The 18741-nt window shown below is 46.9% G+C and overlaps 1 protein-coding gene across 1 annotated transcript in view; it reads right to left on the reverse strand.

Moving 5' to 3' along the window:
- HYDIN (HYDIN axonemal central pair apparatus protein) overlaps positions 1 to 18741 on the reverse strand; it is a 341424-nt gene that overhangs the window by 48172 nt on the left and 274511 nt on the right. The window contains 12 exon segments of the mRNA XM_059665442.1: positions 356 to 560; positions 2347 to 2464; positions 4776 to 5014; positions 5787 to 5955; positions 8446 to 8545; positions 10543 to 10642; positions 12443 to 12641; positions 13250 to 13422; positions 13527 to 13686; positions 16319 to 16438; positions 18128 to 18310; positions 18502 to 18704. Coding sequence (XP_059521425.1) covers positions 356 to 560; positions 2347 to 2464; positions 4776 to 5014; positions 5787 to 5955; positions 8446 to 8545; positions 10543 to 10642; positions 12443 to 12641; positions 13250 to 13422; positions 13527 to 13686; positions 16319 to 16438; positions 18128 to 18310; positions 18502 to 18704 — 1969 coding nt within the window.

Raw genomic sequence — 18741 nt, forward strand, 5'->3', positions numbered from 1 at the left:
GTCACCGGCACTGTGCTCCGTGCGCGTGTTGTCCACAGGGAGTGACCTGGCCATGAACAGGCTGGATACGGGACTTGTGCCAGATCCCATTGAACCACGATTCCCAGAGAACCTTGGTCATCTGAGAAGCCCAGACCAAACTCAGGAAGACGAGGAGTTTAACGCTGCACATCCCCGTGTAGGTGTGCATGCCTTGTATGTCTTTAGGGAGAAATGTGGCTGAAGATGTGACCAGAGGAAGTTCTAAGGCCCCAAAGGTAGCAGCCCAGCCATGTTTGCTCCACATGTGCATGGGGGAGGGGCGGTTACAGAGGAAGGTCTTGTAAGGGATGCGGGCCCTCTGAGTGCTCAGTACCTGGTAGACAGGCTTCCGCCAACAGGCTGTAAGGAATGCCGCCAGGGTGGTCTCTGGGGTCTCGGTCAGAGATATCGATCGCCATAAACTCCTCACACTTCCCCACAGGGTCAGCCACGCAGTCAACGGTGAGGGTCTGTGCTCCTCCGGCAGAGACGGAGCCGAACCCAGGGTACACGGTGAACATGCCGTGGCTGAAGCGAGCCTGCAGGAGACAGTGGGATTGTGGGAGGGGTGGAGCCAAGCGGGTGAGAGAGACTGAGCCCTCCTACCAGAGCTGTGAGATGGTGTCAAGAGGGACTGTTGGGGGGTCCCCAGAGGCTTCCTCTGGGTCTCCTGGGGGAAGGGCCTGGGGGTTCTTCAGGGAGGGGATCTCTCAGTGCTTCCGACTCAGCAAGTTCTCAGATGAAGCACAGAGATAACTCCTTTTGCTTTGACCAATCATGATTGAGTGGGGCTTTCGGGGGACAGACACGTTCCACATCCTACAACACTTACCCAGGTGGGAATCTGCCCTCCATTCTGTTGTTGAACCCCTTCATGAAATTTTACATTTTGTTTATTTTTTTTTTCAATTCCAGAATTCCCATTTGGTTCTTCTTTTATGGCTGCTCTTTCTTTGCCGAGACGTACAGTGTTTTCAATTGCTCCAAGTGTGAGAACTTGCTCACAGAAGCACGTCTATGTTGGCTGCTTCAGTGTCTTTGTCAGACAATCCTAACAGCGCTGTCCTCTCGGTGTTGCCATATGTTGCTTGACTATTTTCAATGAGTTTGAGATCTTCCTGGCTCTTGGTATGACAAGTGAGTTTCAGGAGAAACCTGGACATTTTGGGTGTTATATTACGAGACTCTGGCTCTTACTTAAACCTCTTTGACCTGGCTTTCTCCGAGACGTCTCTGGCAGGGGGGAGAGAAGCACTGCCTCATCACTGCCAGGTGGGGGTGGTGGTCCAATCCTCCACTCAGACTGCTCATTTCTGCCAGGCAAGGGTGGGGGCTCCAGCTCCCCACTAGTCCTCAACAGCTACCTCCCTGGCAAGGCGGGGGAGGAGAGCTTCCTTACTGTCCTGTTGTTGCCTGGGTGGGGAGGTCCACTGGGGGTGGGGGAGAAACGCCTGTTACCACTGGGTCAGGTGAAACTCAAGGCTCCCATGTGGTGTCTCCACTAACAATGGGGGAGGGGGGAGGGTCTAGAAACTCCTGGCTACCCCCTGGGTGTTCTTGGGACACCATTCTGGCGGGGGGTTGAGGCACCTCCTCATAACCTGGGTAAGGGTGAGAGTCTTCCCACGGTCCTTTGCTAGCAATGGTGGGTAGGATCCTAGGTTTTGTCATGTTTAACTGTCATAGGACAGGTCTTATTTGAAGGTTTCTGGTTTGCCAGGCTGCTCTTGTCCTGGTTGTTTGGCCAGTGGGAATAGGCTTTTGTTGGGGCCTTTTTTGGATCTGTGCCTGGTGATGTTTTTGTGTTGCCAGCTCCTTCAGCATCCCGATGAGATAGATGAGGCAAAAGGAAAACTCAGGAAACTCACCACCGTGATATTCATTGGGTCCCAAGGACCCTAACTGATCTGATCTGTTTTCTCTCCACCTGTTTTATACGTAACGTCTAGGGGTTTAGTTGTACTTGGTTTGGGAAGAGTAGGGAAAAGTATATCTAACTCCATCTTACTAGAAGCAGGTGTCTTTGAATCTCCTTTTATTTAAGCCAGTCTTAATGGGCTCCTGTTTCTTATGAGCAAAAGATTGTTAAATAAAAAATACATAAAGAGTTGAAATGTAATCGGAAGGCGGTGAGGAGCCAGTGAAGGTTTTAAAACAAAAGAGGGTATCCAAATGAAAGGCCATTACACCTGCTCTTAAAATGAAAGTGGCATTTCAGTATAACTATTTAACGTGCCTGCTATCCTGGGGAGGGGAGTGTTTGTGCAAGGACTAGTTGGAAGGTGGTCTTACAGGGTTTCTTTGGACAAGGGAAAGGGTCCTTACCTGGCTAGTGATGTTTATTTCTTTCTGAGTAGTTTCTGAGAACTTGGCTGCTCTGGAAGGGGTAGCCTTGTAGAAGTTCTCGCTTTCCCGGGATCTTAAAGTCCTCGTGTGGCTGACTCTAATTAAAGAAGCAAGAGTACATATACCCTTAGATTGGGGTGGTGATGTTAAATGCCACCTGTCCGTCTGCTTGAAAGGTCCCTTCTCCTAGGAATGGGGGAAGGGCCCCCCCTTTTTAAAAAAATATTTTTAATTGATTTTCTACAGAGAGGAAGGGAGAGGGACAGAGAGCTAGAAACATCGATGAGAGAGAAACATCGATCAGCTGCCCCCTGCACACCCCCCACTGGGGATGTGCCCGCAACCAAGGCACATGCCCTTGACTAGAATCGAACCCGGGACCCCTCAGTCCGCAGGCCGACGCTCCATCCACTGAGCCAAACTGATCAGGGCTCCCCCCCCCCTTTTTTTTGCCTAAGAGGATATTGGGGTAGTATAGTCAGCATTCACCATTAGCCAAAGTCATTTAACAACTGTGAGAAAATTATGCAGTAATTGTACTTATTACATATGACTCATAAGGACATTGAAAATTATTCTGCAAGAGAATAATAGTTTTTAAATGTTTACTTGAGTTCTTTGGAAAGCAGTACCTGATCTCATTTAAAAAAAATGAAATGGTCAATAGATTAAATTCTGGCCCTTTCTTCACATTTATAGTCATGATGCTCTTTTTTTGTTTGTTTTTGTTTTAATCCTCACTCGAGGATATTTTCCCCTCCCAATTGATCTCTAGCGAGAGTGGAAGGGAGCGGGGAGGGAGGAGGGGGAAAGAGAAAGAGAGAAACATTGGCATGAGAGAGACACATTGATTGGTTGCCTCCTGCACACGCCCCTAACTGAGGTTTGGCGAACCTGCAATTCAGGAATGTGCCCTTGACTAGGAATAGATCCTTTGCCAAACCGGTTTGGCTCAGTGGATAGAGCATCAGCCTGCGGACTCAGGGATCCCAGGTTTGATTCTGGTCAAGGGCATGTACCTTGGTTGTGGGCACGTCCCCACTGGGGGGCGTGCAGGAGGCAGCTGATCGATCTCTCTCATCGATGTTTCTGGCTCTCTATCCCTCTCCCTTCTTCTCTGTAAAAAATCAATAAAATATATTTTAAAAAATTAAAAAGGAATAGACCCTTCGACCCCTCGGTCTGCAGGCCCATGCTCTAACCACTGAGTAAAATTGGCCAGGGCAGTCACGGTATTTTTTTTTAAAAAAATATTTTATTGATTTTTTTACAGAGAGGAAGGGAGAAGGATAGAGAGAAACATAGATCAGCTGCCTCTTGCACGCCCCCCTACTGGGGATGTGCCCGCAACCGAGGTACATGCCCTTGACCGGAATCGAACCTGGGACCCTTCAGTCCACAGGCCGATGCTCTATCCACTGAGCCAAACCGATCAGGGCTGTCAAGTATTTTTAACTACGAGGTAGTTTAAAGAATAGTACAAACACAAGTTTGGGTAACTATTCACTTCACTTGAAGCTAGTTTACCCAACAATTAATTTTCCTGAGGCTAGTTCCCCTAAAATATCCAAATGTATTTGAGGTGCAATTTTAACCTTTTGAGAGATTTATATATTTGAGCATTCACTTGCTTAATGACCAACTGAAGATAGAACAACTGAAGTTCTATCCTCTTTTGAGAATTTTGCATGAATTTGTGCATGCTAAAGTGAAAAATAAATAAAAAACAATTTAAAGCAACACACAGTTGTATTATAATATCTATAAACATTATTAAATTATTATAAAATAAGTAAAATATTAGGTTGAAATTAAATGAGGAAGATAGAGACTTTCGACAGTTTAACAAAAAAATCTCTTAATACTTTGCCAAAATGAAAGAGGATATCCACAAAAGTGTAAAACAACTACAAACAATGTAAAGCTGTATGTATATCTGATTTAAACCAATTTATTAGAAAGTCAACTGTAAGTTAATGAATAAAACAATTTTAATTAATTAGAAAGTATGTGAAATCTGGAGTCAGAGATGTAGGTTCACAATTGAGATCTACTGGTGTGATTTCTTGGATAATCTTGGATGAGTCATTTTTTATTTTTAGAGAGAGGAAGGAAGAGAGAGAGAGAGGAACAGTGATCAGTTGCCTCTTGCACACACCCTGACTGGGGATCCAACCCACAACCTGGGTATGTACCCCGATCGGGAATTGAACCAGCCACCTATTGGTGTATGGGATGACGCTCCACCCAACTGAGCCACCTGGCCAAGGCGCATGAGTCATTTCTTAATGACCTCACTCACAACAGGGAATAAGGTGAATTTAGATAAAATATATGAAAGCTCGTTGTAAAATATAAAGCACTAATTAACTAGGGAATGGAACGAGTCAAGCAAATGGCTGTCTTACGCTTTCTTTTGGGGAATGGAGCTCTCTCCTGTCATCCTGTAGAGGTTATACTTGAAGTCAGTAACACCTTGATTTTCTATGGTGAAGGTGGTGCTTTTACGAGTGCCACAGATCAGAGCCCCAAAGTTGATGATGGAGGAGGGGCTGATGTTGTATTTGGAGAACACTGCATTCACAGAAAGCCTAATTGGGATGCTGGCAATGATTTCAGTTCCGTCTGTCATATTGGGCTCAATGATCTAGAAAGGAAAGGAGGATTGGGAAGACATCAGCTACCGGCATAGCTCCAGAATTCCACTGACCGTCTAATTCATTGCCTATTTTCCTCGTTGGCATGAAGGCATGTTCCTTTCATTCTCTTTATATTATTGCATCAACAGTATTAGAAAATACTAACATAAAACTTTCTACAAACTAGCCATGGCATGGATCAACACAGACCAGGGATTTTCAACCTTCTCATAGACACTAATTGCTAAAATTCTGCGGCACACCAACAAATATATTTTTTGCCAATCTGACAAAAAAAAAAAAGGTATAATTTTGATTCGTTCACACTAGATGGCTATTGTTGTGTTGGCTGTTGTCATTTTTTAAGTTGACAGTCTAAAGGAAAAGAGGTCAGTGCCCCTGACTAAACAGTCAGGTGTTGTTGCATGTTTTAAAAATTCTTGGGGCACACCTATTGAAAATGGCTGACACAGACCAACTTTGCCTCCTGTTTTCCCTTCCCCACTCCTCCTCGGCACTTGATGACTAACCTCGGCTTCCTTGTCTCGGGCGCTCCCCAAAGAGCAGGGTCCACCTTGCTTTGCTGGCGCCCTCAATTCTGATGACTTTGCCTACCTCCCACCTGACCTACCCGGACCTACTAGTTGGGGACCAAACGCTGGTGCATCCTCTCTGGTTGCCACCCAGGCCGGCCCTCCCTCTCCCCCCGTGGAGCGTGGGGAGACCCTGTGCTCTTCTTTTTCACACGCGCCCCACAAGCCTGCCACTGAGCTCTCTCACCTGACAGCGCAGGACTGGCTGTTGCTCTATCTTCACTTCCTTTTTGGCGCGGAAGAACACCTGGACATTTGTGGGCTTATCTGTTGTGGCCATTGAGCCCTTCCTGGGTTGGACTGAGATCATAGAACTTATATTGGTTGAGGTAATGCCTACGGAGTCCACAGAAAAGCTGGAAGATAAGAATAAAGGTCAGTATAGGTCATAATCCAGGGAACCCAAGATACTAGAGAGCAGACTCTAGACCAGTGGCTCTCAACCTTCCTACTGCCGCGACCCTTTAGTACAGTTCCTCGTGTGGTGGTGACCCCCAACCATAAAATTACTTTTGTTGCTACTTCATACCTAACTGTCACTTTGCTCCTGTTATGAATTGTCATGTAAATATCCCATATGCAGGATGTATTTTCATTGTTATACATTGAACATAATTAAAGCCTAGTGATTAATCACAAAAACAGTATGTAATTATATATGTGTTTTCTGATGGTCATAGGCGACCCCTGTGAAAAGGTCGTTTGACCCCCCCAAAGGGATCTCGACCCACAGGTTGGCGACCCACAGGTTGAGAATCACTGCTCTAGACTGTTAAGTGCCTGCCATACCTCTGGCCCTGGTTAACTACTTGGCCTAGCAGTGTCCACTGTGCATTGCACTCTGTGACCACCCATCCTTAGCCAGGATTGACCAGGCCAGTGAGTGATGCTTGAGGCAAAGACAGCCATCTCCAGCCTGTGGTGAAGTGGTGCCCTAGCAGGAAATCTCTGGCCAACAGGGACACTTGATGCTGGATAAGGGTCAACTATATTAATTCATCTCCCTCCCTCCCTCCCTCCCTCCCTCCCTCCCTCCCTCCCTCCCTCCCTCCCTCCTTCCCCTTTCTGAGACTGGGTGCAGCACACACAGAAGGAACAGTGACACAGAAGACAGGGGATCCAAGAAAGAAGAGAAAGTGGGGGGCAGGAACCCTGTAAGAGAGGCCTTCCGAAAGGGGGGCTGTGGTCCCATGGAGGTGAGGTGAGATACCACAGAGATGAGCTGACTCATGAAAATGACAAGGGACTAGAGAAGGAGCAGGAACTTCAGCTGAGATGGGACACCTGGAGTTGCATGTCATCCTCATGCCCCAGGGGACCTGGTCACGCCATTGCTGCCTGCAGGTGCCTGCACTCCCTCACCTCCCCGCACAATCCCCTCATCACCTGTTGGAACCAGAGGATGACTCTTCCATGCAACCTGAAAGAGCGGAGCTAAAACCCTGCCTTAACCTGAAACAAAACTCGCCAACAGGCACAGTTGCATTCAGCATTAATGCTTGAGTGCCAGTGGCTTTCTTTAGGTCTGTTAAGCTTTCATTCGTATTTATTTATTTCAATACATGGTTCTAACTAATGGTAGTATTGAAGTGGCACCTCTCGAATTTTCAGCATTTTCTGAGCGAAAAAAAAACTATCATGAATACACTGAATTTCTTCCAAATCTGTGAAGGGGAAGTCCCTTTATCAGCTGTGAATTCTCCTGGGGAAGGATGACTTTTCATAGAAATAGACTGGCCGTGGGTGCTGGCACTGCCACTGAGGTTCGTGTGACCCTGCCTGAGTGACCTCTTCCCTCTCCCCACCAAGCACCACCCTTTCCTCTCTCAGGAAACTCCCTTATTTAGTCTTTCATCTTTAAAAAATTGAATTTATTGAGGTGACATTGGTTAATAAGACCATACACGCTTCAAGTGTATAGTTCAATAAAACATCATTTGCATATTGCATTGTGCGCTCACCACCCAAAGTCAAATCTCTTTCTATTCCCATTCATCCCACCTTTTCCCACTTTCCCTTCCCCACATCCCCACATCCCCTTTCCCTCTGGCTATCACCATATTTCATATATATATATATATATATATATATATATATATATATATATATATGTATATATATATATATTGATTTCAGAGAGGAAAGGAGAGGGAGAGAGAGAGAGAGAAACATCAATGATGAGAAAGAATCATTGATTGGCTGCCTCCTGCATGCCCCCTACTGGGGATCGAGCCAGCAACCTGGGCATGTGCCCTGACCAGGAATAGAACTGGGACCTCCTGGTTCATAGATTGACACTCAACCACTGAGCCACGCTGGCTGGGCTATCACCAGATTTTTAATCTCAAGAGATGAGCCCAAGCTGAACCTCTAGTCCTCTAGGCTGCCATTAGGAATGTATACAAACAGTGCTTCTTAAAATTAAAAAAGAAAATTGGAACATCTACCCACCTGAAATCTTATGTAGAATGCCAATTTATGAAACAGAGGAGCTGAAGACAGGGCAGGGCAACTTGAGGCCAGGTTCTCCATCTCCGTCTCTCCCTCTACCCCAGGACCCCCCCCCCCCCAAGTATCTCCTATTCACAGCATCTCCCCCTCAGGCCCCGTGGTGCTAGGTGCCTTCAGAGGGCCCTTACGGGTCTCCACAAAGCCGCAGAGTTGAGAGCAGTGTGAGAATCTCTGCTCTCTTAGCAGTTGGAATTCCCTTCATTGAAACCAGGAGAGGCTGAAAGCAGAGATGGTCCTTATGATTGCCCCAAACATTTTTTAAAAAATCTCCTAGACACATTTTTCTCCCCAGGAGTGGACACAGGTGACCACATGCCGGATGGTGTTCAGGTTACCTGAACATGATCTCATATTTCCCACGGTTCTTCAGTTGCAGGGGCTGCTTCACCTCCTCCATGACTCTCACGGTCCCAAAATCGAGGCCTCCTTCAGCTCCTGCAGAGGCCAGGGCCGGGATGGGGAGGATAAGTGGGGGTGGGAACAAGAGGCAGGGGGATTTCCTATTGCATGTCACGTGGAAAAGCCATGGTGATAATTTCAGAGAATTTCCTTTCTGAAAACATCATGGCTAGAAAAGCTTTTGTAATTGCATCTTAGCAAACAACAGACAGTGCTCTTGCACCCAATTTAATGGGGCAGCTCCCTCTGGCTTCTATCTTAGGTTCACTGTCCTTCTATGTCTCCCAGTAGCTAAAACTCCCAGTATTCAAACAATTTTTTTGCACTAAGTGTATGGTGTAAAGAGTTGGGATATCCCATATAATAAAAGCCTAATATGCAAATTGTCCCCTCAACCAGGAGTTCCACTGGGAGTCCCACCAGGGGGCGGGGCTGGTCTGCCAACAGCCCTAGGCCCCTCCCCATGGCCGACCCTGCCCTGGCCACCTGTGGTGGTGGCAGTGGTGGCAGCAGGCAGTTGGGGGAAAGGAGACCCCGGCCGGCAGCCAGCAGTGGGCAGCCGCTGGGACCCTGCCTGTGCACGAATTTTGTGCACTGCGCCTCTAGTTATATATAAATTTGTATTGCTTTACTTAGCATTACATCATAACAAGTTCCACACATAATTAACAACTCCTCATCAATGTGATCTTTTGTTGTTGTTGTTAATCCTCACCCCAGGATATTTTTCCATTGATTTTTAGAGAGAGTGGGAAGAAGACAGAGAGAGAGAAACATTGGTGTGAGAGAGATTCATTGATTGGTTGCCTCCCACATGTGCCCTGACCAACTGGGGCCGGGGAACAGAGCCTGCAACCGAGGTACATGCCCTTGAACATAAATTGAACCTGTGACCCTTCAGTCTGTGGACTGACACTCTATCCACTGAGCCAATTGGCCAGGGCATCCTCAATGTGATCTTAATGGGTGTACGACATATTGTGATATGGCTGTTCCATAATTTACAGTACTATTCCTACAATAACAGCATTCCATTGCTGATAAAAATTTAGGCTATTTCCACTCTTCCATTGTTATAAATAATGCTGTGGCAACTATCTTTGTACATGAGACTGATGACATCTAGGCAAACATGTAGTTCTAACATTCTATGAATCTTTTTGAGATCTATCAGAGAAAGGAGGGAGGTGGAAAAGGGCATGGTCAAAGGCTCTATCTAAGCTGGGTGATGGGGCCATGTGGTGGGCAGAATCATGCCACTCCTGTCCCAAGAGAACTTGGGAATATGCTAGTTTACTTAGCAACGGGGAATTAAGGTATCAGATGGGATTCAGATTACTGATCATCGGCCTTTAACATAGGGAGATGATCCTGGATTCTCTGAAGGACCCAATATAATCATAAGAATCCTTAAAAGTGAAAGAGAAAGACAAACATGGGAGAACCAGAGACCCAGCAATGTGAGAAAGGCTTGACCCAACATTCCTGCCTTTGAAGATGGAGGAAGGGGACCATGAGACAAGAAATGGGGGTGGCTTCTAGAAGCTGGAAAAAGCCAAGAGATGGAGTCTTGCCCAGAGTTTCCAGAAAGGAATGCAGCCCTGCCAACACCTTAATTTTAGTACAGTGACATTCATTTTGGATTTTGTGATCCATAGGGCCGAAAGATAAGACATTTCTATTGTTTGCAGCCACCAAGTTTGTGGGAACTTGTTACAGCAGTGATAGAAAACTAATACAGGCAGGAAGATGGTACTCACTCTCAGATGACTGCTCAGAAAAGAGCTCTGCAAATGTTGTGTCTACATGACCTCTCCCCCTGCCGTCGTTTCCAGTTGGACAAACTGAGATTCTTGTAATATTGCTAACATCACTCTGGGGCGTGCGTTACTATTTACTGAAATCTTACCCCTCCTCCAATAACCACCTATACTGCACCAAAAGATTCCCATCTCAGGATACGTCACCCTCCACCCAGTATAGTTCTTGTCATCCTGCACTACACTGCACCAGAAGATGTGACTGCTAAACACCTTTGGGGAAGGTGATGTCCAAGGCCATGTCGTAGGACTCTGCAATGATCATGATGTTTTCAATCTGAACAACTCCAACAAGATTGTCTGGGTCCAAAACCTGTTGGGATGAGAGAGAGAGTCTTTAGTAAAAGCAAGACCCAGGAGGTGCTTAGAGCCTGAATTACGTAACACGCAGTGGGAATCATGAAAGAAATGTGATAGGAATATTTTATTTATTTATTTATTTTTTAAAATATATTTTATTGATTTTTTTACAGAGAGGAAGGGAGAGGGATAGAGAGTTAGAAACATTGATGAGAGAGAAACATCGATCAGCTGCCTCCTGCACACATCCCACTGGGGATGTGCCCGCAACCAAGGTATATGCCCTTGACTGGAGTTGAACCTGAGACCCTTCAGTCCACAGGCCAATGCTCTATCCACTGAGTCAAACCAGTTAGGGCAGGAATATTTATTTTTAGAAAATTCTATCCTATGGGTATGTCCTATAGAATAGAATTTTGTTTTTATTTTTTTGTTAATCCTCACCTGAGGGTATTTTCCCATTGATTTTTAGAGAGAGTAGAAGGGAAGGGGAGAGACACAGAGAGAGAAACAGCGATGTGAGAGAGACACATCAGTTAGCTGCTTCCTGCACAAGCCCTGACCAGGGCCAGGGATTGAACCTGCAACTGAGGTACGTGCCCTTGACTGGAATCGAACCTGAGACCCTTCAAGTCAGTGGGCTGACGCTCTATCCACTGAGCAAAACCAGGTAGGGTTAGGATTATTTCTGAAATATATTTGAATTTTGTCTTCACTGAACATTTGGTAGGATAAGTGTTCTTCATAGCACCCTTTGGGGGAATGCTGGTGTAGACCATTAATATCAGAATGGAAAAATGAGACCGCATTTTCTATCTTGTCAAATTACTGGGTTTAACTTATTTGCAAGATTGTTGCAATATTGTTGAAGCCTGGGCTGTGAGTATACATTGCAGAAAAGTGTTCTTTAGAACTCTGAAATAAAATAAACCTGAAGAGCACTCTTCCAATAATGGAAATGGAAAGCTTGTATATTCTTAATCATCCTTGCTCTACCTATTTGGTAAATCTGAATTGTTCTGTTCTTTGTTTCTGGCTTAATATGTAGAAAAAGTCGTAGATTTTTCACAAAAAGTGTTTAATGTTTTTCTTTTGCAAGTTTCAAATGCCTTATTTGCATGAGCATTACTACTATTAAAGTCAGAAATGTAAAAGACAAAAACAAGAAAACAAAAGCAAGGCCCCCCAGCCTCCAGCTGCTCACTGTCCCCCTCTGTTGTCACCCCTGGGGGTAATTCCTCCCTTAATGTCCCAAGAAACATCTGAACTGGTGTCAGCTGGACCCAACCATTGACTCCTGAGACTAGTGAGGGGGTGGGAATGGTCCGTTTTTCAAGGTGAAGGGCACTGGGCTGTGGGTACCGCTCTCCTGCGTCTGCCTAGAGATCGCCCGCTTCTCTGCCGAAGCCGCAAGTTGACAAGTTGTCACCACTCCCCATCACTGGTGCTTTGGGTGCCAAGAGGGAAGTTTGTGAATATCACCAAATTCGAGTTTTAACTAGGAGTTTCCATCTTTTCTTTCGCCAAGCACTCACTCACTCTGCACGGATTGAGTGCCCTGTTCGTAGCCCTGGGAAATCCGCCATGAAGGAGGCTGACTTCGGGGAGCTCACAGTGTGTGCAGAGCAGAAACTGTGGGTTGGGGCTGTCAAACGGGATTAGATAAGAGTGTGTAACAGGGAGACCTGGCTTAGTGTGTGCTGGCAGTGGGTATGTGTTGGCAGTGTGTGTGTATGTGTTGGTCGTGTGTGTGTCAGAGATCCCAGTGTGTACACATTTTGACGGCCAAGTCTGAAGATGGGTGAAGCCTCACCTCCAACCGAAACGCCTTCTTGATGTTGACGGGCTTGGAGGGTTGGAAGTGCACTTGCAGGCTATAGTCAGCCTTGGGGGGGATGGTGCCCTGCAGCATGGACACGGAGAAGTCCTCGCCCAGGTGCTCCAGGCTGGTGATCCGCCAGGCCACGGGCAGGGTCGTGACGTTGTGGAAAAGAACTACTTTGGATTCTTTTCTGCAGAGACCAGAAGACATTTTGTCAGTTTCAAGTGCTTTTGATTTATTGTGGCAGGTCAGAGGAAGTACTTCTGGTTATTTCAATGATAGCTTAGTTCACTAATCAGTATTTATCAAGGAATGGGGCCTGACGGTATCCATCAAAGAATGCAGCATCCATATCATAATATCATGTCATCCGTTCTGTCCCAGCAGGTCCAGAAAGAAACATTCTCTATTTAGAATCATAGATTCCAGTGAACAAATATGTACGTTCTAATGTTCTCTGTTTGTGCTATAATCTCTAGGCTAACTATTCTTAAACTTTTAGGGTAATGGGCTGCTTTGAGAATCGGGAAAAAGCTAGTCTTTCTTCTGAGAAAAATGCAAATGTGCTCACACTTTGGCGGTTGATCTTGTGGGAGTGGGGGGTGTCTTGATGCTGCTAAAGACCAGCAAATAGGGCTACTAACCATCCTGATTTGCACAGGACCAGAAGTTTCCCATCACGTGGGACTCTAAGTGCTAAGCCAGGAAAGCCCTGAGCAAATCCAGATGAGTTGGCCACCCTAGAACTAAATACTCCTTCAATTCCATCCCAGTCCTGGTGGCATTGAGAACGCTGACCTGTGCAGCAGAAGCCGGTCAAAATGCAATTGCCTGGGTTCCACATCCAGTTCTGGGCGGACCCCCTCGCAGCTTAATTTGAAGATGGCTGGTTCCGGGTTCTCCTTGATGCAGCAGACTATGCTGTCTTCAAAGATACCAACTGCAGTGGGGTAGGCCCACACGGTCAGTATCTAGTGGAAGAGGCGAAACAAAGGGCATTTACACTGAGGATACCAAGGCCTCAAATTTCCCAAGAAAGTCTTACCCTGGTGGACTGGTCTCCATGGGGCTGTACCTGCTTCTCATTGGGTTTGAGAATCATGTTCATGGGTTCCAGGAAGTAGGTATTTGCTTTGACATCATTCTGGAAACAGAAGAACACCTCCGTGACCATTGGAGAATTGTTCAGGATTGTCAGTGTCTCCATGTTGCCTGGGAACAAAGATGACTTATACCTGGAAATGAACAAAAATGAGGGATAAATTAGGAATGTGGATGTGAGGATTGACTGAGATCTCAGGTGGAAAAGGCAGTTGTGGGGGGTCAAGACAATTCCAAAGGACAGAGTGGTTACACGGAGGCAGCCTGATCCCTGCCCCCATGTCTTGGTCTCCTCATCTCTAAGATGGAATGATTCCAATACTTTTAGGATTTCTGGGAGTATTCAATGAATGAGTGCAGCCATTGCTCTTAGCACAGCTGCAGATACCAAATGCTCAAAAAATGGTGGTTATTGTTGTAAAGAATTCTAAGAAATATACAGCTCTATCCTTTCCAGGGCTTATCTTCCCAGAAGAGCTGATCACCTGAGTAATTCATTTCACCTCTGTCTTAGAGATGACCTCATTCACCGCCTTCGGCACCCACACAGGTTGTTACTGTCTCATCATGGACTCATTTGGCGGTGTTTGCTGTTACAGGGCTGTTTGTTTCCTGGGACGTTAGGAAGAGAGCCATAGAGTCAAGCAGCCTGAGCACTGGAAGCTGCTCAGTTATTGGCGCTCAGAAAAGGAACCGCACAAGAAATGCCAGCAAAGACACACGTTGTCAGAGAGCATAGGATAGGTCAGGAAGGCAAGGCACCATAGTACCCACTGGTGCCCAGAAACAGCCCGCAAAGCTCTGTGGACAGGCTATGACGGAGGAAGGAGGGAGAGTGCACGGCAGAGACCAAATCAGAGTCAGAGAGACACAGCTCTCTCTGTGGGACTGCTGGAGGGGCGGTGGCCTTCACAGCCACCCTCCAGGGCTGTGCTGTAAGTTTCACATGCACAATCCAGGGCAGTCTTCAGAGACTGTGAGGTGGGTGCTACTGTTTTCCCACTTTGCAAACGAGCACGCTGAGGCTCAGTAAGGTTTAAAAAAATAAATGAATTATACCTGGTTGCACTAGTCCTTGTTTCTGGGCCACTGTAATTGTCCTCCTCCTGGACCAGTGCTGTTTGGCCCCAAATCCTGTGTTCCAATTCCAGTGCTGTCCCGAATGGCTGTTTTCCCTGATTCCCACCACCACCAGGCTTCTCTGTATCTTATGGCCATCAACCCGATCCACCCTCCTCTCTCCCAAGCCCTTCTCCTGGGCCTTGAAGATCCTCTCTATCATCAGCAAACCTTCTGCACCTTCACTTTCTAGCCCAGCACCTCAGGAAACAAACTGGAGGTATTAAGGGAATGGGGAACTAAGATGGCTCTTTAGCTCCACCAGTAAACATAGAAATAAACCCTCTATACTTATCACAATGCATGCTAGACTGAATGATGACATGTTGAGACCTTGGTTTCAGTTTGGGTCTTACCTCCCTGCCTAGAGAATAAGAAATTTGTGTATAACTGAGAAAACTAGTGCCACCAAAAATGTATAATCATCAACCTCACCAGGGCCTCCAATTTGCTGGGAATCTTCATCTATTTCTCTAATGTGCTCGCTCTCTCTCTCTCTCTCTCTCTCTCTCTCTCTCACTTTCCACAAAAACTTTTCACACCCTCACTGGAGAAGTCCTCCCATCATTTCCCATGGAGACCACCGACAGTTGCATGGGCACCTTCTCATTGTTCCAACCAAACCTGTAAGCCTACCTGCACCTGAAGCTATCTCACCTTCGTCCCTCCTTGTAATAGATGAAGGTGCCTCTTCCTGGCAAAGCCAATACCTACACATCCCATTGTGTTGTCTCGGGGAGCTGATGGCCCATACTTTCTCCTGCAACTCCAGCCTCTCCCTCCCTACTTCCCCTTGCCATCCAAACATTGTAAGAACAACCGTGTATGAACTGCCTTCCCTGGACTCCATGTCTCCCTCCCATTCTCAATTCCCTTCACAGCCGAGCTGTCCCCAAGAGCTATCTTCACACCTCGCCTCCGTTTTCTCACCTTCTACTGACTCCTCAAATCACTGCACTTGGGCTACATCTTCAGAAGTTCCCCCGCAAAGGGCTCTTGCTAAGGCCCCTGGGGACCTCCATGTTGTTGAATCCTGTGGGCATTGATGTCCTCATCTCTTTACCTTCTCTGCAACCTTCAACTGTGGTCAATGATACCCTCCTCTTGTGGCTCCATGACCCCACTCTTTCCTGGTTTCCGACAATAGCTCTGGCCCGCTTTCCCATCCCCTGTGCTGGCTTCAACTCTGGAGTGTGGTGGAATTCTTCAGGGCTCCGTCTGAGGCCCTTCTCTCCTTACTATATCCTCTCTTCACAAGCAATCTCATCCACACCCGTAGCTTTTGTTATCTTGAGGACAGGCAACAAAACTCTGAGAACCAAAACTGTATAGCCTATTCCCTTTATGTGGCTACAAGGTATATCTTCCAAGCATCTCAAACTTAACCTATCCCAAAGTGAACTCTTGATCCGATCCCTCCCCCGTCACCAAAACCTGGTCCTCTTCCAGGCTCTCCCATCTTGGAAAAATGGCACCCCCATTCATCTTAGCAGAAGCTTGGGGAACAAGAACTCGGTTCTCCCAATTTGTGGTTTAGGGAGTGTGGCAGCATTAATAAAAGCTATGTCTACAGAGAAACTCTGCTTGTGACACTCGTGAGCCCAACCCAGGGGTCTAAAATCTGCCTGGAGATGATGGCACACTTACTTATCTCTTGATTTTCCACAAAGCAGTGGCCCAAAGTAAAACGTGTCTGTGCTTATAATATACTTCTTAAAGACGATCTCATCTGCTTTCACGTCTATCTTCCGCTGAGGGAACACCACTCTGGACACAGGGGAGGAAGAGAAGAGGAGAGGCTGTCTGGGAGGAAGTTCAATGCTACCCCCTGGTGTTTACAGGAACCCCACACTCCCTCTGCAGCAGAGGGTCCAGGTGTCTGGAGACAGATGATTCTTAATTTTGAAGACTTTCGTTGAGCTGTTATTCCTTCTCCTTCCCTTCCCCTGGCCGGAGTGAAAACAGTGCAGTCTGAACTTGAGAAAAAAGATTCCCACTACTGTCTTTCATAATGAGGGGATGATGACAGAACTGAGTGGGATGACCTGTTCTGGTGTGCCAGCTAGAAAAATTCCCAAGAATCCCATGGAACACTAGTTCTTGTAGATATTAACTAGTTCCTGAGTTCCTCGTCCAAGGTGGCTCCTTAATCAAAATTGCAAAAGGCCCTCTTGGTGGACAAGCTATAAAAGGCCTCTTCCTTGGAGGCGGGAAGGTGTGCTTGCCCCACTAGCCTGCTCGGCCAGGTGCCTTTTTGGGGTTCATAGGGGGCTCATAAAAAAGCGCACCCATGGAGATTCACACCTATTTCAGCATAAAATGTCTTACACTAAATATGAAATCTGTTTGTTTGCTTATTGGTTGAATAAGCAAAGTAACTGGTCAAATATTAGCTTCATCTCAGTCTCATGGCATCATGTCATTCCTGTGGCTTAGTCCGTGTCCAAAACACTAAAGCCCAGTACAAAAGGGTCTGGGAGTCTGTCCCAGTTCCATGTTGCTTTTAAGGGTCTCCTTGTTCAGCTCAGCTGGCATGGCTCAGTGGTTGAGCATTGACCTATGAACCAGGAGGTCATGGTTTGATTCCCAGTCAGAGCACATGCCTGGATTGCGGCTCGATCCCCAGTAAGGGGTGTGCAGGAGGCAGCTGATCAATTATTTTCTCTCATCATTGATGTTTCTATCTCTCTTTCCCTCTCCCTTCCTCTCTGAAATCCACTAATATGTATATATATATACAAGGATAAGCGACTGGCAGACCAGCCGACTGGCTGACTAGCTGGTAGGTATGATGTGCCCTGACCACCAGGGGGCAGATACTCAACACAGGAGCTGCTGAGTGACAGCAACTTTGCAGAGTGCCCTCTCACACTCTGGGACACCTAGGGGGATGTCAGACTGCTGGTTTCGGCCAATCCCCACAGGCCAGGCCAAGGGACCCTATCTGCCAGAGCAGGGGTGGACAAACTTTTTGACTCGAGGGCCACAATGAGTTCTTAAACTGGACCGGAGGGCCGGAACAAAAGCATGGATGGAGTGTTTGTGTGAACTAATATAAATTCAAAGTAAACATCATTACATAAAAGGGTACGGCCTTTTTTTTTTTTTTAGTTTTATTCATTTGAAATGGGCTGCATCTGGCCCGTGGGCTGTAGTTTGCCCACGGCTGTGCCAGAGGGATCCTGCTCACTCTGCAGATGCCCTTCAAGCCCTGGCACTGCCCCAGGTGCAGCCGGATGGGGAGGGACCGCAGGAGGTTGGCTTCAGGGCATGTCCAGCCCGTCTCGCCCAATCCCGCCCCTCTAACCACCTTCTAATTAATTTCCTTTCAATGTGCATGAATTCATGCACCCAGCCTCTAATATATATATATATATATATATGCCTCCTTGTTCAAAGTAGCATGGAGGAGAACTAAAATGTGTCTGTCTTTCTTTGAAAATAAAAGACACTTACTTTGGGTCTTGGCAAATGTATGGATAAGCGCAAACACCACGGCAATAAAGCTGGTACTGGCGGCAAGTTCCAAGGATCTCAAAGTTGAACGTCTGGTCATAGTTCCCGAGATCAGTAGCAGAGAACTGCATTCTCAACGACACCTCGCCATTGGCCGGCACAATCCACCGGAAATGATTCAACCTGCAAATGACCACACGGGCTTTTCAAGTGAGAATGCTCCCTTTGCTGCCCGGGAGGAGGCCTGTCCTGCTGGGGTTCTGCAGGGCCCACAGGCAGAGCCACCTGGTTCCCATCCGGTGCCCTGACAGCCGCCCCCTCCACATGGGGTTTGGGCATTGCCCCTGCCCGGCTGCGGTTACCTGGGGGCCCACCTGATGAATTTGTCCTGGGAGTGCTGCCCAGACAAGTTGTTCTGGTCCATGTCTGACAGGGGGGAAACGGTGCCAGAAATGGCCCCAGAAAGGCCCTTCCTGTTGAAGGCGATGCGGCGTTTGTCCTTCAGAGTGTCCCGAATCTGGTCTGTTTTTTCTTTCAGTTTCTGCTTGTTCCCTTTAGACGAGGTGTTCGGCTCCTCCTGGGGTTAAATCAGAAATGAGCACAAGGTCTCACAT

This window comes from Myotis daubentonii, chromosome 15 (assembly GCF_963259705.1).
Source record: "Myotis daubentonii chromosome 15, mMyoDau2.1, whole genome shotgun sequence".
NCBI classification, from domain to species: Eukaryota; Metazoa; Chordata; class Mammalia; order Chiroptera; family Vespertilionidae; genus Myotis; species Myotis daubentonii.